Source organism: Neolamprologus brichardi, chromosome 3, assembly GCF_056152115.1.
Source record: "Neolamprologus brichardi isolate AB-2024 chromosome 3, ASM5615211v1, whole genome shotgun sequence".
NCBI classification, from domain to species: Eukaryota; Metazoa; Chordata; class Actinopteri; order Cichliformes; family Cichlidae; genus Neolamprologus; species Neolamprologus brichardi.
This window is the reverse complement of record NC_142106.1, coordinates 35011918-35034645: the sequence shown is the minus strand read 5'-3', so window position 1 is coordinate 35034645 and position 22728 is coordinate 35011918. Positions and strand designations below refer to the sequence as shown.

Sequence of the window (22728 nt, the reverse complement as noted above, 5' to 3'; positions counted from 1 at the left end):
TGGTAATTCTAATCATGGCCCAAACTGTGGTGCAGCTTCTGTCTGTCCTCTTGTTTGCAAGCTTAATCTTATCAGGACTGGTGGATTTTTCTTCTTGTTATCATTAATTGGTTTCTATTTGCCACATATATAATAAAATTTCTTGCAACAGCACTTGTACTGCGGTGTTTAAATCTCAATATAATGGTAGTCCCTCTTTTGGCTCACACATTAGCATGCAAATTTAGCATTTACTTCTGTACTGCTGCGATCTCACAGCTGCCAGCGTGGATCCTGACTGCTGTTTTTAAAGCTCATGGGCACACAAGCACAATTTAGGTGACGGTTCATTAAAAAGATTAAATTCTTTCCACAGAATTAACCTCGCCTCACAAAACGATCCAGTGTAAGCACAGGAAAGCTTAAAAACTGCAGGAACCAGAATAAAACGGGGCTCGTAAAAGCAATTATGAAAAACGTGAATTATGCTGAACTCTACAGTAAAATTTTTTATTACAACAGTAAGACTCATTTTTATTGTTGTATAATAAAAGATGGAGCATCTTCAGCTGTGTTATTAATACCAGCCTGTCTGCCAGCAGACCCACGCACAATTCAATCATTGCTGCCATTGTTATAATCATAATATGCACTGAAGTCAGCTTCACCACTTTGAGCCTTTCTGAACGAGGACGTGCCTTTTGTCTTTTTTAAGCTCAGTGACCACTTTGGGTAGAAACCACAGCAGAACAGCAGGAGACTGCGGTCGGGTAAGAAAGCAGCTGCCCTGATCCGCTCCCTGCTTCCAGCTCGCTGTGGACGCTTCTGTGTAACCACGCCAACTGACAACAAAAATAGACTGCAAAGAGATGTAATCATGAGGTGGAAAAGAAGAAAAATCTGACTTCACATTTAAACCCATTTTAAGTCATTTTATTGTCTTTTTTTGTACAAAGAACTTCAAAAATATTAAACTGTCGCATACACCACTGACGCCATGAAGCAAAGGATATCACATGACCAGAACAGTGCCACAGAGAAGAGACAGAGAAAAGGGACAGAGTGGAATAGAGAAGATAGTAAAAACACTCTTCGAACTCTTCGGAGGACTTTTTAAGAGTTACATCCACCTTTTTCCAAATCTTCTCACCACCGCAAGCAACACAGAAGTGCTGCAGGCTCCGTAGGGGGGTTGATAATTTGGGAAACGCTGTTTGTAGTGTTTGTTCACTGTTGTCGTGCTCAAACTAATGCCTGGCAGATGAGAAGCCTTTTAAAAGGTGTGGTTCAGACTCCCGGTGTTTGCCACGCTCGTCCACAAGTAAAGCAACTCGACTGCCGAGTCACAAACACTGTCTCCATTTCCAAAAAGTGCGATCTATCGTATAACAAATAGCTTTTTAAACACATTTTTTGTTGGTTTTTTACAGTACACACCCTCTTTTGGGTGTTCTCCATCTGCAGTGAATCAAATTATAAAAATATACACAATGCTTACAAAATTACTTGGTTCTCACTGTACATTTACTCTATCAGGTGAAAGTAGTTTAATTATTTGGGGTTCACAATTCATACAAAAGAAGAAGAAGAAGGAAAAAGTGAGGATTGAGACCAGAACAGGATCCCAGAAACATTCAGAAAAGTTAGTGAGTCCCTTCTTTCTTCACAGGCTGAACTCTGAACGGGACAGATGAAAACACGAGTGAAGCACAACCATCTTTATGTAAAGGCGCACTTTTTTTCTTTGCAACACATTAACCTTAGTCTCCTCTGATTATTTTACAACTTAAATAAATATACCATGAACTACAAGGACAATTAAAATAAAATAAAAAAAATAGACAAAAAGAAAGAAAACAGGACTAATTCACTCTCTAAAACTGAGTGTGCGTGTCCGGTGGTGTCCAAGGCATTTAATTATCAGTTACAGTGGGTGCCTGGACCGCTGACATCGAAATCAGACTCAAAGAATCAACGTGTCCTGCCTGACCTGCTGTCCGACAATAAACGGCAGTTGTCTGCATCATTATGCACCTCAGCATCCCAGCGCAAGCTCATTGGATTACAGCCTCTGTAATGATGCTTTGAGCACAGGAAGTCCTGGATGGCGCATATTGTCTCATGATGAAGCTCATGATTGGCGCTAGTGCTTTTCACATTGGGCCACCTGCGAGGTGAGTCCCGTCAGACTCCAGTGGCTAAGTCTCACGTTTTCCTTCCACAGTGTCTGACCTCGCTCCCTCCTCCTCTGCCGCCATGTCTTGGCTGCTGTCCTGTTTTTCTGTTCCCTTATCTTCAACTCCTTCCTCCTCCTCTTCGTCCTCAGGGTGAGCCGCCTCTGTGAGGCTTTTCATCGCCTCGCCGGCGCTCTCCTCCTCGGCCTTGAGCACGCTGCACAGCTCCATGTCGTGGATCTCCACGTCGAATGGGGCGGCGGGGGGCACAGCGGGGGGAGACTTGCAGCCGGTACAGCCCTGAAAACACAGAGAGAAGCGACTTCCTGTATTTTCTGCCACAAAACAGATCGTACATCACACGTTGACATGGTACAGGGTGGATCTGTTGCACTCACGGAGATGTTGATGGCTCGCGGCAGGCGTCCGGTGCGGATCCAGGGATGGACCTGGCTCAGCTCCCTCTTCTGCTCCTCTGTGAAGCGTGGCTGGTGTTTCTGCATGTTCCTCAAGGACTCACGATCCTCTCGCAGAACCGTCTCCAAGTCCCTGTTGATGAAGACAAATAAAGTGGACAAGTATTAAGCTGCTGCCTTTCTGGACTAACAGCTGCTTGTATTTCTCTATAGTATGACTAGATCGGTCCCACTTATACTTCACGTCTTGAGAAACAAAACAATCCTCACTTTTTCTAAACCAGTTTTTCATCTGAGAGCTGAATGAGTGAATCAAAGTCGTGTATGTCATTTTGCCCAGTGCTGTACCTGACAGGCAGCTGATAGGTCATCATGACCTTGTCGTCTGTGTTGGCCATCAGCAGCCAGATGGGGTCCTGCAGCACACACTTGATGAACTGCTCCTCTCCACCATCTCCTCCCGCGCTGCTGCTGCCCCCTGCTGGCTGTTTGCGGGAATGGTCATTCTCCGATGAGTCGATGCTGCCGAAGTACTTGCTGGTGTGGCTGCCCTGGCTGCTGACTAGATGGAAAAAAACAAAGTTTAGAAGAGTTTTCAGTCTGTACTTGAGAATTAAAGACCATCACAGTGTTGATTAAAGACAATCTCAATCAAAACATTTTTTTTTTTTTTTTTTTACTGCAACTTTTAGAGTTCATCTGATTTGTTTCATCTGGTATCATCTCACTTTACTAATAACAGTCATATCACTATCAAATAAATTAAATGTCAGAGTGCCCCAGAACTCTGCGTCCCTGATAGAAACCATTAAACTAAAAAGAATTTCATCAACAGCTGAGAACAAGATGTTTTTTTTTTTAAATGGCACTAATGATTTAAATCTACTGACTGGTGCCGCTGGTGCCAGAGGAGCTGCAGCCGTTGGAACCGGAGCCTGAACCCGAGGATCTTGTTCCCGAAGACCCTGAACCAGAGGCAGCTGATCCGGTGCCTGAGCGCGAGTCTTCTTGGAGCAGCAAGTCCAGCAGGTCGCTGGAGGTGGACATGGCATCGTTGTTGGACTCATTAGCTTCACCCTAATGGGGAAAACAATGTTAATTTTTTTAAGTCTTTTGTGAGCAATTGCTACATTTTTAGGTCAGACATCCTATCCTGAACACTTACATTCTCATTTTCCTTGGAGGTGTCATCTGAGCTCCTCTGATTGGTGGAACTTTGCCCCCTGGCTGCCCCACCCTGCACCGAAGGTGATGCCTGCTGAGATGCTGCTAGTGCCGTGGCGACCTCTAACCGGTTGCTCGGCGACTCTTCCAGCTGAAGCAAGTTGAGAGGGGAGGAGCATCGGGATTGGAAGAGGGGTGACTCCGCGCCTTCGCGATCAGCTGGCGTCTGAGTGTAAGACTGTGGCGTGCTGCTGCGAGACAGGGCACATGTGCCTGGTGTGGGCATGGGGTTGGAAACAGTAGTGGGGACAGCGGCTGTGGGGACAGCGGCTGCAGGGGCCCCTTGGTAACCGAAGTTGGGATTGTAAAATGGTCCAGGGGTGGAGCCTGGCTGACACATGGGTACTCCCATCTGCGGGAACATGTAGTTGGGCAGAACGAAGGCCATCATGGGAGGAACCATCTGGGTGGGGGGGAAACGTGATGGATCTGGGACGGGTAAGGGCTGCGTAAGAGGTGGGTAGACGGGGTAGATTGGAAGCATACCAGGGGGAAAAGCAGCGGGTGGCATGCTAGCCTGGGAGCCTACAGAAGGCCAGGAGGATGAGGTTGTTGGAGGGCCAAGAGGCATGTTGAGGGGCATGGGAGCAGTGCTGCTTCTGGGGTCCTGACGACCCCCGCTCAGGCCCAGAGAGCTGTGCTGGTCAGAAGACTCCTGGTGCTTGAGTCTCTTACCGCCACGGCCGCGTCTGTGACCACTGCTACCTCCTGCAGCTGGGTAGTCACGGGAACAACGCACCCCTGCAAAAGATAGAAGACACATAAAATATTCTGAAGCTTTCACACCAACAGTTTCACAGACGTTAGTGTATCGAAGGTGAAACAGGTTCCCAAAGATGAAGTTAAAATATACTTGGCACAGATATTCAATACAAAACCATTTCTAAGACTGTTCAGTGCTACTGTTCTTATAAAACAGCATCCTTGAGGCCACAGGATGAGAGCCTGAAAATCATCAAACCTTTTTTTTTCAAATCAGTACAGTATTTATTTATTAATGGAAATATTTATTAGGAACCGGTAATTCTCTGTACATCAGCTCATCTGCAAAAGCATTAAATGCCACAGCCTTTATGCCCTTTAGGTACTAACTGAGGACTTAAAGCGTGATTTGGTGGACTGGCAGATGCATAATGATATAATCCTAATAACACTGTGTGTGTTGGGGTGACAGTGTGCTCCTACCTCGTGACAGGGGGTTGACAGCTGCGGCGTGGCAGCGCACAGTTGAAGACACCGTCTGATCGACAACGCGCAGCTTGCTGAGGTCCTTGAAGCGGTCGAGGAAGGCCTGCTCCTCCTGCTGAGTGTGGGCGGACAGCACCTCCTTGGTAAGACCCAGCCTGCTACCTCCACCTCCCGCCGCTCCGCCTCCTACACTTCCACTTCTCCGGCTGTCCCTATCAGGCTGGCTGGCTTGAGGGAGAGGAGGAGGTGGCGGAGGAGGAGGAGGTGGAGGAGGCGCGATGTTAGCGGGAAGCTCTAAGCTGCTTGCGGGAGGAGTTGGGGTGGCGTCGAGAGGAGTCTGCGCAGCCGGTGTGGGAGTTGTAGGAGCTTCCTCCATGACGATGTCTGTGAGAAGAGAAGAAGAGGAGAAGAGGACAAGAAGGCGGGGTGTAACGATATAAAGACGAAATAAAGATCACTCTTTTTACAATTAACTGACACACAATTCACTGCTGTCATTAGGCAGGTAGGACCAAAAGATTCAGGTATACATACACGTATATATCTTATACAATCTATAGCTGCAGATAAACACGAGTTTGTTAGCTGGAAGCCTCGTCTTTGCTAGAGCTGCTGTGTCATTAGAGTTTAACATTCACTGGAAAAAAAAATTAGAATATGTAAAACAGTGTGCACAGGAGAAGAATGAAACACATCACATCAAACCAGAAATGTTCCAGGTAGTATGCCTGCAACAAAAGCGAGTTTAATTGCAAAACGAACACATAAAAAGCACAACTTGAACGCCACTGTTAAACATGGAAAAAAAAAAAGAGAACTCCATTCAAGGTGTGCAAGGAACTCATCCTGCAACTTCCAGGAAGGAGAGCGTGAGTGTTAACGAGGCCCACCTGACTCGGGAGGCTTCTTGTCTCCAACATGGACGATGGTGCTGCTGAAGCTACACTGAGACGTAACTGAGGCTACACTTTCTGCCTTTGTGGCCATGGTCAGAGGAGGCAGAGGAGGTGGTTCACCTACGAGGTTAACTGAACCACCTGGAGAGACAATACGGTCAGAAATTTAGTCGCACAGACACAACATCAACCAGGTTTGTTGTCTTCTACCTAGTTAGCTGCATCATTACCTGCCTAACAACTTAATCAATTCCAATAGTAAAATACCTTTGCTGTTGCCGTTGGGCTCTTGTTTGTCGTCATCAGATGCTGAGGAGGCAGTGCAGGAGGAGGAACCACACTTCCTTTTGACTGTATTGGGAATGTTACAGCTCTCCAAGTACCTGTGTGAGAAATCGCTGGGTAAGTAGGAAGGTCAAAGGGCAAATGTCGACACAGAAACGATTTCAGGTTTGTGCACAAACCTAATGATGCTGTCCAGACAGTTGATCTGCTGGTAGGAGTAGCTCGTAGATGGTTCCTTGGGTACAAGCGGTGCAGGGACCAAACTTTTGGATGGGTTTGTCATGTCTGCTATCAAACTTCTGACTGGATCGCTGTTGATCGCTCTGACGACCGCAGTGTCTGGATCAGATACAAACAGGATCAAGAAATTAAAATCGTCCTCTGTGAAGGCTTTTGGACATTATTGTTATTATTAAAAACTTTCTTTTATGCCTTTTTTTTTTTCTTTCCTGGAATACTAAAACTATTAAAAAAAAACCAAACTCTTTACTCTCCCGTGACAGGGACATTCTGAGTTCAAATACAACTCCAGCCTCTTACCCGTGCTGGTGTTTTTCCTCGGCAGTGGGCGGTTACGAGACTCGATGAAAACCTGCTGCCCATTTGTTTTCACCATATGGACGTCTTTGCAAATCTGCTGAAACGTCATCTAGAGAAAAACGAAGACCAGAAAAATCACAGCTAACTAACGAGAGAATGACACGGCACTGAATCTTCTGCCAACCTGTCATATTGTTCGTGCGTAACACTACAGTCTAAATGTGATGCAACAGTACCCAGGAAAATGCGGCTGTATCAAAAACAAGGTGATAAACAATCTTGTGAGAAAGCATTTCACAAAGCGGGATATGTTGTGCTCATTTTCAGACGGATTTTCTTTTTGTTTGAGTAGCCTTTTTAACATGATTCATAGTTAAAAAGAATCCTTATTAGTCTAATACTCTATGCAGCCCCTTTAGTCATCTAATGTCTGAATCCAGATATTTTATCATTTAGTCACACTACAGTAAAAGGACAGCAACCCCCTTGCAGCTAGGAAACAAAACACTGGTGGTTGCCTGGTGACAACTGAAGTTTCAGCAGCTGCAGTGACCAACCTCTCGGCAGCCACTTTCAATCACAAGACAACCTTTAACCAAAAAACCTGCCAGACAGACTGGATCAGGTAACAAGCTAGAATGAATGAATGAATGAATTTTATACTCTGGCTCTTCTCGTGTGTCTATGATGTGCCTCTTTGCAATCAGAGGATTAAACTCAACTGATTGCAAAACTGGTTGTACTGTGGTTATATAACTAACAAAACAACACAAAAGCACTTCTTTCTCAGACTCACAGGTTTGTGGAATGCACCTGCGGCCTCATCTACAACGGGACTGTTGCTGTCGCTGGACGAGGCGGCCGACGCACTGAGGTGCTGTTGGTTGGAGCGGTGGGAGCCCCGTGAGCCGCTGGACCCAAGAGAGCTGTAGCCCTGAGAGCTGCTGCTGTGCACTGGCTGCACCAGGTGTCTGTGGATCTGCTCGCTCAGGTGGACGATGTCGGGCGTGGTGACCCGATTCTCACAGTCCTGCGGCGCGGTGAACACGTCTTCATTCAGCGGGCTCCTGGAGACAAGGAGATTTAGCACCAGAGGAAGGCGAAATTTTAACTTTTTTTCTGACACATTATTTTGCATGTTTTATAATAGAAACAAACTCTTTATCTGTGGTTTTTTAGGGCTTCTTAAAGTGCCACTTTTTAAGAAGATCCTTGTTTAGTCACTAAAGGCAGTATTAAACGTGCGTCTAATGAGCTTTAAGGACAGATGACCGACGCACAAAGTTTGAACAATTACAAAAAACTTTTGGTGAAGTGAGAGACAGAAAATGCTCACGTTCTGACTTTGTGCCGCCCCACGATGAATGCCACCTTTCTACTCCAGGGGTTAACAAAGGAAGACCAGCTGGTGTCCATGGTGACGTACTCCCCGCTGCGGGCGCACATCCGCAGGGGAGAGTAGTCGAACGGCTGCCCAGCAAACTGAAAGACTGAAGAGAGATGACAAAGCATACATGTGAGTTTGCTGAGTTGTGAAAAAACAAAAGAAAACATATGAAAGCCATGAACGGTTTACTCAGCCCTTACGCTTCTGTGTGACATAAGCTCCTACCAAAAACATCCCCAGATACAAGCGGCAACAGCCACAAAACTAAAACGTCAAAATGAGGACCTTTATTTTTTCCAGAAGGAAAAGAAGAGAGAAAGATCACATGATAAATGATCATTATTGCCTCTGCTGGATTAATGTAGGCGTCACCCTGTCCCCTGTAGCTGCCTTTGTGTGTGTCTATGTGCACACCACCTGCAGCTCTGACACACACAGTGCGCAGAGAACCTGGTTGCTTAGGTTTTATACATTTTAACAGCAGCTGTCGTTACATCAGCAGATTAACGTCCACGTTTCTCCTACTGCACAGGTTCCCAATTAATTAGTCTTCTGCTAACAAGTCTGTTATTCGAGCTAAAGTGTGTTTTTTACATTAGCCCTGTGTGAATTGTGTCGTGATTACATTTTGAAGAAAGGCTTAAATAGGCTTACTCTTCTCATGTATAGCCACCATAATGGGCCTGTCCTCAGGGTGGATGCAGAGCAGGATCGGTGTCCCGACCAAGTCCTGAGGGAGGTAACCCAACAGTGGCACTGCCCTGCAAACACATCACATTTCCACACTGAGATTTATCATTTTACACACACCTTAACATTCAGAGAAGTGAAATCGCAAAACATATTATAGCTGTTTATTTTTAACAACCGTCTCCAAATCCACAGTGAAACGATGAGTCGATCGCACGCCTTAAGCTTAAAAACACCAATTACCAGAAGGCAACACAGCAGTAAGCATGGGGTCAGAGCAAAGATAACTGACCTTTCATCAACTTCCTGGAAGAGGCAGCTGGGAGTGTGACTGGTGGTGAAGATCCTCTTGTCGGGTGGGATGCGAGGAGCTGACGGGCACAGAGGACACAAACAGAACAGATGAGGAGCATGTTTGGAGGGTGAAACAGACTTTCTGTGTCTGACACTGTTCTGACACTCATGCAGTATTAACTGTCTACATTATCCATATCAAAGGAATATGGTATTCCAGTCTCTTTCATTTATATTTCCTCCACAGCTATAGTGGAAGACTTTGCACCTGTTAGAGTGCAACTACACAAACTAGACTCTCTCGCTCTTTTCTGATAACCCTAGGCTCGCTTGCTTTGTTTTCCACTGAAACATCCTGTCCACAGAGTTAACACCAACGCACCGCCCACTCATCCTGTCTCACCAAAACAAACACGCGCTCTGAAACCAAACTAGTAACCTGTCACATGTCAGACCTGAAGCGACTCTGATACCAAAAGCTGCCCTGTGTTCTGCGACTCTACTCAAACAGGTGGGGCCTGCCTGGTTACAAGAATCATATTCATACATCACCTCATATAATCAGTCCAAACAGTAAGGAAAGAACAGTGTAAAAAGTGTCGATATAATTAAAATGCTATGTTACATCTCTTTAGCTTGTGTGACTCTCAGTGTCAAATTGATGATGGTGTCATTTTAACTCATATATACACAAACACTTGTTTATTACAGACAACAGGGGATCGTATCAAATACCTTCATATCCAGAGTGGACCCTCTCTGCGATCAGCAGGCAGCAGGGCTGTGGCTCAGCAGCATCCGAGTCTCTGATGGTGAGCTGGTAGGGCGTGAGGCGAAATGGGTAGTAGCGCATCTCGCCGCCCTGCGGCCGGTCAGCACTGAGCCGACAGAACATGGACTTCTCCTGGGTGCAGTCAACTGGAGGAGACGCTGGAGGAGACCGGAGTCAGTCAGCACAGGAAACATAAGGAAACATAGCTAAACTTGCTCTCGCTTTCAGTCAGCGTATGCTCACCAGAACCGATGCAGGAGGCCCATGGGGGCAGGCGGCAGGGTGCCGTGCTGCTGTAGAAGGTGCTGACATCTTGCGGAGCCAAAAGGTCAGAGAACATGGTTCCTTGGAGACACTCAGGCTTACAACGCAGCAAGGATGAGCCCTGGGGCGATATGTACACAACCTTCCCTGACAAGAACGATACTGCCATGGAGAATGTGTCCTGGAGAAAACAGAAGGAATTTAATGAGCCATCTTCTCCAACAATCTGGGATCTTTCATTGGGGCGCATTTCAATTCCTGTTTCTGAAAGGAAAAAACTGTGAAAATGGATATTTTTGAACACAAGCACAAAGCTGTGTAAAAAGAATAAATAGGGACAGCTGAAGGCCACACCCATCTTCAAATTCATTTAGCTCTCGGCTACTAATCCTGTGAAATTTCATGCCTGTATGTACTGGTTGTCCTCAAACATCAGCACAAATCTAAACATCCGCCAAAGTACCCCAAACCGCCTGTGTAGTAGTTTCATTGAGGGTCGACTGAACCTCTAGATCTCAGTTTAAAATCAGTAGTGTGCCTTGATGGACATTCAGATGCTTCTTCAGTTTCTGGATAGCGTGGATTTATCAAATGCTCTGACAGTAACCAGGAGGCAACTCTCCTTTCCTCTGAGTTACGTGTTAAACACCGAGGTGCCAAAAGTCATAAAACAATAATGCCCATAGCTCATTAACAACAGTAATAGTGTACTAGCCCCACTCCTTTAAAAGCCTTTAAGAGTAGTTTTAAGATGCAGGAAGAAGTGGATAAGTATTTAAACTCACAGTGTTTTTGAGGGTGTACTCTGAGGTGATATTATCTAGCTCCTCAATCGTGAAGGTGGACAAGTCCAGACTGCAGCCGTGACACTCCTCCACACTCCACTGGTGATAGTACTCCTTGTTAGCTGGAAACATTAAACATTTCTCAGTTAAGATGGGCCTAAAATTCATCATCTGTGCTTTGCCTCCCACATAAGAACAGCCACCTTCTTAGAAAAGACAAAAAAAAGACCCTCACCTCGGACTTGTTTGACACACTGCAGGGCGTATTTGAGTGCATTCAGAGTGCTGAAGTGGCCCTTGGCCTTGCGCTCAGCTGGCAGTCGGAGCTTGAGCTCTTTGATGGCCTTCATGAGCTCCTTCTGCGTCTGGACCCTGGCTGACTGGTCACTGCTGCATCCGGAGGTGGAGGGGGGGTCGTGCTCCGAGCTGGACGACGGCAGGCTGTAGACCAGGGACCCGCTGGGAGGTGACAGGCTCTGGGAGTTGGAGCTGGGTAAGGAGGACAGTTTCAGACAATGATTATTCAGAGAGTGAGAGGTGAGTGCGTGAACACTGCTGCTGCTGACCAGCCAGACATAAGTGTCAATAAATAAAAAAAATGAAAAGAAACTATTTTAAATAGGCAGTTTCGGCTACTGATGTCCACTCTGACAGCTAGAAGAAGCTTTTCAGATGAAAATGGGTATAAGCAGAGAAGAAGTTTCTCGACAACTTCACCTATTCCAGGGCGCACCCCCCCATGGCAACGACACTCCCAACGGCAGCCGCCTCTCCCGGCAGGACAATGCGCCCTGCAACACCGCAAAAACTGCTCACAGCCAGTTCGACTACCGCAACAAAGAGCCCAAAGTGTGCACCCAGCCTCCAAACTCCCCAGACAGCAGTCCAATAAGGCAACAGTGGGATGCCCCGGAACAAGCTCGATCCTCGGAGGCTCGACTCTGCAACCCACACTCTGCCACAAGCCGACGCCACAGGACACCCTCGGGGGTCCTGTGTCCATGCCATTATTCGAAAGGGGCACCTGAGCAATATTAGGCAGGCAGTTTTAATGTTGTGGCACTTTTATGGCAAACATGAATAATACAATTACATTTCTGATTTTAAAGGACTTACATTGAAAACAGGTGCAATAAAAGCTGAAACATCCTTTCTGCATGCCACACAAAGTTGGTCCTCGCCAGCCACCGTACACGCCCAGTTAAACCAGAGTAGTAATCGTCAGCATTACTAATGCTGACATCTGTCTTATAATGAAAGCAACCAGCTATCTACCAGCTTAATCTTTCTCTACTCATTTCCAGCTTTTACTCTTAGACTCTTTAGGCCTGGCCTTGGTGCAGCCGCTCATTTCATTCACTGTAATCTGACTAAGATCATACTGATTTCACCCTGAACACACACACAAAAAAAAATGAGCTGTGGGTGACTTCTCTTACCTCTTGTTGCTCTCTGTAGTCTCCAGTATCATGCCAGAGTCCTTGCCATTTGAAGAGCTGTGGGAGCTGCGTGCGGACTGATGTCCGTGAGACCTGCTCTCCCTCTCCATCCCGCCCTCGCTCTCCCTCTCCCCGGAGTCGTTTCCGCTTGAGATTCCATCCATATCGTCTGAAGTCGGACACCTCTGATCTCCGGACGAACCTCCAGACCGAGATCCGTCGCTGGGGGATGAACCTCCTCCCTCTCCGCTCCCCTGGTCCTTGTGGGTGACACTGGCACCAAGCTGACCACTGCTGCAGATTTCGTGCACATTTAACCCCTGTGAATCCGCTTCCGGGTCTTTCCCGTTGGCCCCTGCCAATCGCCCCCGATTGCTGCTGCTAGGCATGGATTTAGAGTTGTCATAACTCATACTAGAGTAGGATGAGGCTGGTACAGCTTGATTGAGGGGGGGTCAGCCAAGGCGAAACAAAAAAATTGAACTTTGCTTTAAGTGGGACTACTATGTATGCACATGTGAATCATAGTTGTTGGCTGTTAGTTTAACAAATCAAACAAAGACCATATCATTGTTTGGTTTGGTTTTTTTGGGTGTGTGTGTGTGTGTGTGTGGGGGGGGGGGTGTGCTGTAGACCCCTCGTTGAGAATTTTCAGGAAGAAAAAAAAAAGGTGCAGGCTGCTACAAAGCTGCCTTTCTAAACAAACAGAACAGTAATTATCTCGGGGGAAAAAAAGTGTCACTCAAAACGCTGCAGACAAGACATGAATTTGTGGTTATGAAACAGCCTTGGCATAAGTGCTCCAACAGATGGGATGAGAGATTGTGAGGGAGAGTGAGAAAAACAGCTCTCGGTGAGAGCAAAAAACATTCCTTTCACTCAGTGTCTGGTTTTCTCGCTTCTTTAGAGATGTGGTGCTCTAGGCGCTAAAGGCCACCTGAAATGAAAGAATAAGAGCGAGATGGACAGAGAGAGGGAGAGAAAGGACAGAAATATTAGGATTATAAAACACTTGGTTGTCATGGTCTCTCTCAAGCATCTCTCCAGGACTGCGGCTTTAAAAAGCTTATCATCAGTTTATCATCATGTCAACTTCAGAAAACGAATCAAATACGGCGTGAAATATTCTCCCTGCCGAGCAATGCGGGCTGCGTGTCACGATATAAGAGTGTGTTCTTGTTTAGGGCCCAGCTGTTCTCCTTTTACTCAGATTATCTGGGAAACAAAAACAATCTCCTCATCCTGCCCACGGAATAACAGTAATCTCCTGTTTCTATTTGTATGTTGCAAGTGCGTACGCATAGATCTGAATATAGATCAGGTGAACGTGTGCTGGTGCCAAAGTGTGACATAGGACACTGGTCGCTCGTCAAAGCTCAGTCTCTTTTTACCCCTAAGACAGTCAAAACAAACATTGGCTGGGAGGAGAGAACAAAGCTCACATCAGAGAGCGCTAAGATTAATCGGGAAAGGTAACTCCAAGTATATATATACGGCCCACCTACGCAAGTGAGAGTCTAGTGCTATTTATTCCTTGAGCAGAGGTGATACCCCTTAATCCTTTAAGACCTGCAGACGCAACTAGGAAACGACACATCCTCGTATTCAGTCGCCAATCCTCTCAACTTTATACACCTGGCTGCCCCACAACCCTCTTTACCTGCCTCCGACAGGTGTGCAGTGATGCTCTGATGCTGCATTTGTTCAGGACGGCTTTAAATATGCTCAGATATACCTGTGCTGACGCAACGGCCCTTTACAGCTGAGGGGACAGGAGGCGATAACAAGTGAGGAGGGCCTGTGACGAGGGTAACTCATAAATAACTTAAAACGCAACAAACAGTGGTTGGGGAGAAGAGATTAACAAATTCATGCGCTGCGCCTAAGCTCCCTCCTTTCTGGACATGAAATGCTAATCAGCATTATGTTTGGTCAGATGGATGATGCACACTTGCACATGACAATCTGTATGCGCTATGGCCAGACTGGGCGGAGGGAAGGGACCAATTATGATGAAGAAATATGCAAGCAGGGAGTGAGTGGGTGTGAGGCAGGCTGGCATCCATGCATGCTTCCACAGGTGATGGCAGAGACGCACACAAAGGTGGTGGTGAAGAACTGTGCTCAGGCTATTACAGTACCTGCCTGCACCATCCCAGTCCACTAACTGGACTCTTTAAAGCTCAGCTTTAAACCTCAGCTCTGTTTCCGCAGCCAATCAGATGCCGAGTAAAAACACAGGCTGATAGAGAGTCAGGATTGGGGCGCATGCATGGCTTTGGACTGTGGGAGGAAAGCAAAAACCCACGCAGACACGAGAATAACATGCAAACTCCACACTGCAATGCTAGATCGCTTTTGAACCCATGACCACTAGCTAACGCTGCAAAAACCACTGAGCCAGTATGCCACCCACCTTTTTCGAATTATTCACAGGAAATACACGCTGTAGGACCAAGCTCTGATTATGCAAGATATGTCTGTCGTGCTGTGGGAAAGAATATGTAACAAGGCGTGCTGACTACAGGACTAACACGTTACTTGGAAAAAAACATGTCTTCGGTTTCTTCTTATTTTCTGTATCTGATTTGCGCTGCTCACGACTGCCCCGTGTTGTACACATTTAGCAGAAAGGTTAAATGAATCATTCTGTCTCTGTCTGCGTGACACAGAGGCAAAAATCACTCGCCTACCCCTGTGACACCCGAGTCTCTAAGACATCCAGAGCCGGGTCATAGGAGCTGGGATGAGATTCATTTAATTTAGATTTCTGTCAAATGCAAATGATATGTAGATATACCACAATACTGTAGATAAAACTTCTTCTTTTTTTTCTTTTTTTTTTTTTAAATCTGCTTTATTTTTATATGTAAACATATTAGTTAACCACAGCGCAAAGCAGAAACTACGTCGTCCCAGATTTTTATGAATCAAAGGCTGCATTTGCTGACAGGCCAGTAACAATGTTCGGCTGATATACTGGTACACGCCTAGTGTGAAGACCGGCAGTCACCACATTATATCAGATGAACAATCGCTTTGAATGACAGGTAAAGCTGGAAAAGTGTGATAATAATCACAGCAGCACTTGTTTCTGCGTAATTTCCTGTCCAATTTAGGTGAACTAGCACGTCCTGATCTTGTACCTGTCAAGTGGCATGACTGATAAAAAGACACAAGAATGTCAAAGATCTGGAAATGCAGAAGTGTTGGTATTCAACAGTTTGCATTTATCTTCATTCACACAGCGTTACATAACCAGACCTTAAAGAACAGCATTAATCCTACTGGGACTGCTCTGAACAGGACACATGTTGAAGAGAAAGTAGGAAAAAATGTCAGACACACCCTAATTTGAATTTCTCAGTTGCTTTTCTCTGTCTTAAATCACTGCACATTGATCACCTTTGATGTTTGGACCAACAAAAATACTTCTGAGATGTCACCTTCTACGGGCAGCATGGCTGTGTTCACAATCCTTCAGGCAAAGTGCACGGGCAGAAAATAACTGCTAATGATAAACTGTAAACAAAAATGCAAAGAACTCATGTCTGCACGGGATAAATACACCACACGCTCACTATGGTGACAAATATAGATCAGCCAATGAAAGGAGCGTTGCAGCTTTTCTGCCAGTAAAACAGCACTTCTCCACTTGACACTGGCTGGGCTCTGCTCCAACAGTTGGCCATAAATCTGTTCACTGTGATCGTAATGAAGCAAGTGATCTGATTCAAACACTGTAACTGTAAGGCTTTACACTAAAGACACACTGACATGTCAAACAAACCATAAACCTGTCTGTAGTTTTTATGACAAAGATTTGTTTATTCATATGGAGAATGAATAACGCATCCTGAATAAAGCTTTTTTTGAAAGCATCAGATGCTGTCCAAATTCTTATTTGAAGCATCAGCACAACAATCTCACACTTTGGCCATCTGAACAAGATGAGCTGCCTAAAACATTCAATCACATCTCTAACAAAACCTGCAAATATTTAACACCTGTGGCTGTAAAAGCAAACAGTTGACAACAATGTGTTGAGCCTGAAACTGAACACCAGAGGAGGCTTCTTTGTTGCATTCATGAAGTGCACTGCAGGTAGGGTATGGTGCAGGTTCAAGTTCAAACTGAAACAATAATTATCTACAACAAGCCGGATTTAAGGGAAAGAAATGCACACAGCTCAATGCTTGCTCCTCCTCAAATGTGAATATTTGCTCATTTGGATGCCTGCCTGCACCAAACTAACAATCTGAAACTGTCAGCTTCTAAGAAAATGTTTACAATTTTCTGTCATTTTAACTAAACAAAGAAAAAATATATATCAGCACTTGTTCTTGTAACTGCATTACTGTTTCCAACAGTAGACTATAGAGAGAAAATTCATATCCTAAAGACTCTATAAAACTCCTCAAATTAAGCCAGCAGCTCTAACGTGCATGAGAACCTCTGATGCTGTATATTAACCAAACTAGCTACCCAACAAATGATGCACACAACTACCATATGACACTCCAAGCTATGCACTGGGACAATATCACAAGACACAGACCAGCGCATCTACCAAACAAAAGCCGCCTGACGCAAGCTGGCAGTAACATGAAATACTTCCCTGCTGTAAAGCACAGATGGAGGCTGCAGGAAGGTGTGGCGACGCTCCGTGCACGGACATGTGTGAACTACTCCTCTGGGCTCAAGCTAACAGCTCCATCACTGCAAACCCAGCGAGCGCGTTAAATAAGTGTGTTAGTTCAATTTCCCCTCACCGGCATGAGCGCCCACTGCTCCACATCTCAGCACAGTGCAGTGTGACAGCGCTGGCTCAGCATCCCCGCTTCTCTTGGCTTTTCTGTGTACATGCGGCACGTGTACACGGCGGTGTTTTCCGCAGGTCTCGCCGGCCGCTGATTGGTCGAGCGAGCTGACCAATCGCAGAGCGCGCTACTCAGAGGCTGGGCTGCAGCGTAGGGAGTCCGGGCTCCCAGACGGCCTGCCAGACACTGGTCTCAGCTCCGCCCACAAAGGTTTGCCTATTAAATATGCAACACTGCGAGCAGACGCGCGAGCTGATTCTAGACCAGCGGTTATGAGCGACAGTGATAAACGTACATGGTGTACATCTGTGAGGCATGGGGAAGCACGAGAGAGACGGGCACACCCCTTCACATCACTGCCACACGATCGCATTATAATATAATAACTTCATTACACTAATAATACAGAAATATGGGCTTTCGTTACGTTTATTTACATTTGCTGTACCTCTTGAAGTATGTTTATTTAATAAAAGTATTTCACCATTAGCTGATTTAAACAACAGCAACAATATCAAATAATAAAAAATAAAAAACCTTTCAGGTTAAGCCTATAATTGAAAGGCATATTCGGACTGCATTTCCAAGCTGCAAAGTCTGCAGGGGACTTTAAAATTCAAGCTGTGCAAAACTATGTTGCAATAACCTAGTTGGAAGGTTATAAATGTGCAATAAAGTGGTTCAGCAACAGCTGAACAAATGGAAATAAAGCCTGATAAATATTCTGTAAACTAGTTTGATTTTCCTTCTGCTTATTTTCTTTTTAATCTTGGCATTACATGCACAACATCTGGCTACTTTCTCACTGGGTCTTGCTTACATTGCAAGCTTCATCATTCTCCAAGATACTGTCAGTCTATTGTCAACAAATGGCAGGAAGCTCAATTAGCACTCGTTGTTTTGGCTAGTACTACCCAACCACAAAGAAGGCTCATGTTCTTCTTATGCCGGACCACACCTGTACTACTAGTATGTTTCCCTCTAATATAATATGTGCCAACCAAATAAAAAAACAAACAAAAAAAACACACACAAAAAAAAAACACAACAACAGCCAGCCATGAACTTACTCAAACTGCATCTGCATGAACAGGTTTTCATTTTAAAACACTGTTTTCAGAAGAGCTGATGGGCAATAATGGCCAAAGCCATCACATTAACCAATTATGCACACTTTCCTTGCACACTGGTGTACACAGGAAGTAGTCAGTGGGTTGATTCATGGCACAATGGCACAAAGTATGATCTGAGATATCTCTGCTTAGACCTACAAATAAGTCAAACTGTGTATGGGGGTCATGACAGTAAAAAACATGGAATGGGACTAGTTGGAATCAAATACTGCAAAATAATAGAGCAGTACTGCACAGAATCAACATGTACTTTTTTATGATTCCATTATCCTTTCCAAGCAAACTTTCACAAAAATGTACATAAAAAGACAAAGAAAATGTCATAAGTCTTGCATAAGTTTTGCAGCCTTAACATCAAATCCGGGCCCCTTATCTAACAAAATTGATTGCCAAACACTTGTTCATGGATTTCAGTAAATCTTCTATGCAGTGATCTGCGGCCTGGATTCAGCTGGAAATATTTCCATTTATGAGCTAAGACGCTTTTGAAAATAAATTTTATAACAACCCAAAAAGAGAGTCATGAGGTTTTCCAGAAACAAATCCAGCCTGCCTTAAATCCTTCTTGCTGATGGTGTTACTGCAGGTTCCCAGTGTTTCTATGCAGTAACGTGATCCTTAAGGTACAAATGCTATTGATTTTATTTTATTTTTTATTCTTGGACTCTATTGTCTTTTTTGCATGATACACAGCTCAAAATAATTCTTACTCATATTCCTGGCCTTGATCCAGTCCCTCACTTCCTTCTCTGAACTTTCTTCCTGCTGGAAAAGATAAGATTTTAACAGCAGGTGGTGGGGTTGTCATACTCCAACACAGGACCATATAAAGGATATCCCCTCTCTCTGACATCACACAGAGCAAAGAGTAAAAAAAACTTAAATAGAAAACAGACTCAATCCATGTGTTAAGTACGGTCTGTAGCCCAAGCTTTTGGCTCACAGCGATTACATCCACATCCATCAACATCATTATTTAAATTCTGGCCATGTTTAATATGAGCATCCTCCATTGTAACAACCTATATGTGACAGAAAATAAGGAAAAGCATAATAGGTCCACTTAAATCCCCAAAACAAAAATGCTTTTCATTAGTGTCACTGGCTAACATTAAAAAAATCAAGTGTCTGGTGTAAATTACTACATTCAGACATCAACATGTGGCAACTTGATCATTTAATAACAGCACCGGTTGCATGAATATATGCATGACTGCACACACTCTGGACCGCCTGCCAACAAACCTCAGCACATAAGCTCCTGAAGAGGGTAAAATAAAAGCCTGTAAGAAGCAGGTAAAAAACACTACATCCACAGACTTGTCCACGTGTCTGTTGTGAACATCCTCTGTAACAAGTTCAGCTGGAAACTTTAACAATGAACATGTAATACAAGAGTGAAAAAAACCTTCTGAGGCAATGGCAGCTTTTAGTGTAAAACCTCAAAACCAAATCAGAAACAGAGACATTTAAAAAGAAAACCTGAGACATTTCCCAGCAGCTTGCGGTCAGTCTAGTAACCTTGATGTTTTTTGTTTTTTCTTCTCTTATCCAAAACTAAGACAGACACACTCCCTCTATCTGCTCATATCCAAACCCTCTTTGTCTTTCCAAACATACGTGACCATTTTAAAAGTGTATAGTTCAAATAAAGAAATAACTTACATCGAACTAAAGATTCATCTCAAACATTTTTATTTTTTGTGAAGTCATAACGGGAAGAACGTGGTGCTCTGTTTCTGCTGACTAAACCGCTGGTAAATTAGTCATTCGTGCTTTGATGTATCACTGCGAGGGAAACTAAAGATTGTTTACTTGTCTCATGAGTTGAGTCATTACCCCACATATATGTGATCAAATGATTGCAGCACGAAGAAAATTACCCCTGCTGCCACTGCATGTTTCTCTGCCTCTATCAACCTCGTGCAACATTAGCACAGCTCGCTGCTGCCAAAAATCAAGTTTGATTTTTCTTTATGAGCTAGGAGAGTCATTGTTTCCTGCCCGCTCACCGACTTTCTGATAGGTCACTTATTGGGTGAAAGACATTGATATTGGAGTCTTCTTTCTCTACATTTTCTTCTGGAATAATAAGTAGTTTACACATTTGCCTAAAAAGCAAAAGATTCCTGGTTTGATCCTGGAAAGAGACACCAATTCTTTTAGGGTTGTGTCATAAAGGGCATTCCATGTAAAAATCTACCCACTGTGGCAACCCCTTGTGAATAAGGGAGCGGCTCAGAGTAGATTCTGTGCAGCTTTTTTGCACTCTCAGTCACTCAGGAGGGTAAGAGTGCACAGAAGCTGCAGGTTTGCATTGTGCAGGCTCATGTTTAACCCTCAAGCCTCTGCGGTGTGGTAACAACGATCTGGTGTGCGCCACACTGTTTATGGAAGATTTACTGTAAAACTACTCAGCGGGGATTACAAGCCTGGGACAGGACACCATCGCAAATGTCACAAGGTTTTGGCACAGGTGCCAACTGAAACTGGTTGAGTGAAAACACCAACTCCGTGTGATGGTTTCTTATATTATTATGATGCAATGATAAAGTTATGCAGCCTCTGGGGGCGACAAAATACAATTCACAGGCATGAGTGGATCGCCACTGTTCAGTCACAGGAGCAGTGGCATGCAATTGTCTACAGTGAATACACAAGTCAAATAGTCCTACATCAAATGAGAACAGAGCTGTAAAAACTGTGTTTGGCTTTCAGTAAAATCTGCCAGCACCAAGAACAGTATGTGTACATTAGGAGAGAGGCCTCTAAGAATCCCTTTTAGCTGGACGTGCAGTTTACATTAGCCTGGCTAAAACACAGAGTAAACATTTGCTATGTTGCTTTAGTACCTCAATCAGAGCCCAAACGTAATGCTTAACATAACTAACATATCTGCCAGACGACCACCGCACGTCACAAACCCCTCCCTTAAAGTAATAAAAAAGGAGGGGGATTACTTTGGGAATCATGAAAATATGGGTAGTTAATGAAGCTACGTATGACTAAACTGATGATCAGTCACAATATATCTTAAAAACAATTAATGCAACATCGCTAGCAAGCATATCGTAAACACATGGGGGCAAATTTCCTCCCCTTTTAGCACACGGTGCAATATTCGTGTATGCAAGTCCACCACGCACAAACCAAAGGGGCCAGGTTCACACAGTTCACAAAAAATAGGTCTTGGAAACTGGGTGGGATGTAGTAGATGTAGATTACTGCTGTGTTACATTAGTTCAAAGTGTTGGCCTCTTCTTCTAAATACATTTACACTGCGAAGTCATCAGTTCACATCAAGTTAGCCGAGGAGGTTAAAAGAAAAAAGCTCGCGTATGATCTGTGAGATGAACAGACTGTAGTTGATATTAAGTTATGTACAGTAGCTATAATGTGAGGCAGTTAAATGTATTAATCTCTCCAATTTGTACACTGATGCTCAGTAATCATAAAAACAGCTCATATGCTAGCTACAAAGCTTCACAGACTTGTAAAACAAAGTGCCAAAGGCGCCAGCTTACCTTAAATATGCTTCAAAATAACAATAACGCAAGTGCTTCAATATCCCACGGTGGGGAACTCAAAATTCTTGAAAGAGACGGCATAAATCCAGGTAGCAACGACAGCCTTCGCTTAGCGGTCTGTACTGAATGTCCAGACATTTTTTTTATTCTTCCCCCAACTGTAGTTTACACGCAGGGACACACGTGCAAGTACATGGTCTGGTAACTAATATTGAAATAGCCGTTGTGATTGGACAACAGGTGACGGTTTCTCCGCCCAAAGCCCGCCTCGACTCGATATGATTGGTTATGAGGGGCGTGGTTAGCGGCACGGGGCCTGGCGGTCACGTTGCAGAGTGACTGGTCCTGAGTTCCTTTCAAAAACACATTGGAACACGAGAGGGCGTAGCCCCTGCCCACAGTTGGTGCAGTTGGCCGTAATGGATGCCGTAGAAGCGCAATTATAGTTTCAGCACGCAGCTGGTTAAGAGATTACCTGTTTTTAATAAGTAATTTTGTGTAGTTCCAGAAATATTATGCTTGTGATTTTTTGTAATTGTTTATTAAATTCACTGCTGCTACCAACAGAAATTAATCCTCATCATCTGTAGGCATCTGTGTAGTAATAGTTTTATATTATTATTATATTTAGATATATTTTTTGTTATACTATGAAAGTTACTTTTTTACAAGTGAAGAGTTCAGCCCTACAGTCAATACCGCTTAATCCTGGAAACAGACAACTAACTGAACCCAAGTTACTTTTATCCAGTATCAATCAATAACATCATATCTATTTTTCTTTCCATTTAAGTCATAATGAACTTTGAACAGCAGATCAAACAAAGTCCAGGCTATAGTGGAGCATCTAATAAAAGATTTATTTATGAAAGTGTCGCCACAAAACTAAAAAAAAAAAAGATTCAGCTTTGTTGT

The 22728-nt window shown here is 44.4% G+C and overlaps 1 protein-coding gene across 4 annotated transcripts; it reads right to left on the bottom strand.

Moving 5' to 3' along the window:
• Nucleotides 1–890: 890 nt before the first annotated feature.
• On the bottom strand, nucleotides 891–22000 carry per1b (period circadian clock 1b). 4 transcript variants are annotated; one of them, XM_006801724.3, is made up of 20 exons: nucleotides 21811–21999; nucleotides 12334–13270; nucleotides 11130–11383; nucleotides 10895–11016; nucleotides 10089–10290; nucleotides 9809–10003; nucleotides 9072–9150; nucleotides 8744–8850; nucleotides 8039–8192; nucleotides 7499–7769; nucleotides 6703–6811; nucleotides 6342–6501; nucleotides 6145–6260; nucleotides 5872–6018; nucleotides 4979–5365; nucleotides 3735–4534; nucleotides 3460–3646; nucleotides 2918–3131; nucleotides 2552–2702; nucleotides 891–2453 (listed from the first exon to the last, which is right to left on the bottom strand). In XM_006801724.3, the coding sequence occupies exons 2-20, from the start codon at nucleotides 12744–12746 to the stop codon at nucleotides 2178–2180; spliced, it is 4344 nt and encodes a 1447-aa protein (XP_006801787.2). In that variant the 5' UTR covers nucleotides 12747–13270; nucleotides 21811–21999; the 3' UTR covers nucleotides 891–2177. The 4 variants fall into 4 exon arrangements, with proteins under 4 accessions (XP_006801787.2, XP_006801789.2, XP_006801788.2 ...); XM_006801726.3 differs by lacking the exon at nucleotides 21811–21999 and adding an exon at nucleotides 18997–19593; XM_006801725.3 differs by lacking the exon at nucleotides 21811–21999 and adding an exon at nucleotides 17106–17373.
• Between the last annotated feature and the right edge of the window lie 728 nt (nucleotides 22001–22728).

Coding starts and splice junctions, on each gene's coding strand:
- per1b (XM_006801724.3), bottom strand. CDS start 12,746: ATGAGTTATGACAACTCTAAATCCATGCCTAGCAGCAGCAATCGGGGG. Junction 8,851..9,071: donor TTCCAGGAAGTTGATGAAAG/GTCAGTTATCTT, acceptor ATGTGTTTGCAG/GGCAGTGCCACTGTTGGGTT. Junction 8,193..8,743: donor GGTGGCTATACATGAGAAGA/GTAAGCCTATTT, acceptor ATCTCTCTTCAG/TCTTTCAGTTTGCTGGGCAG.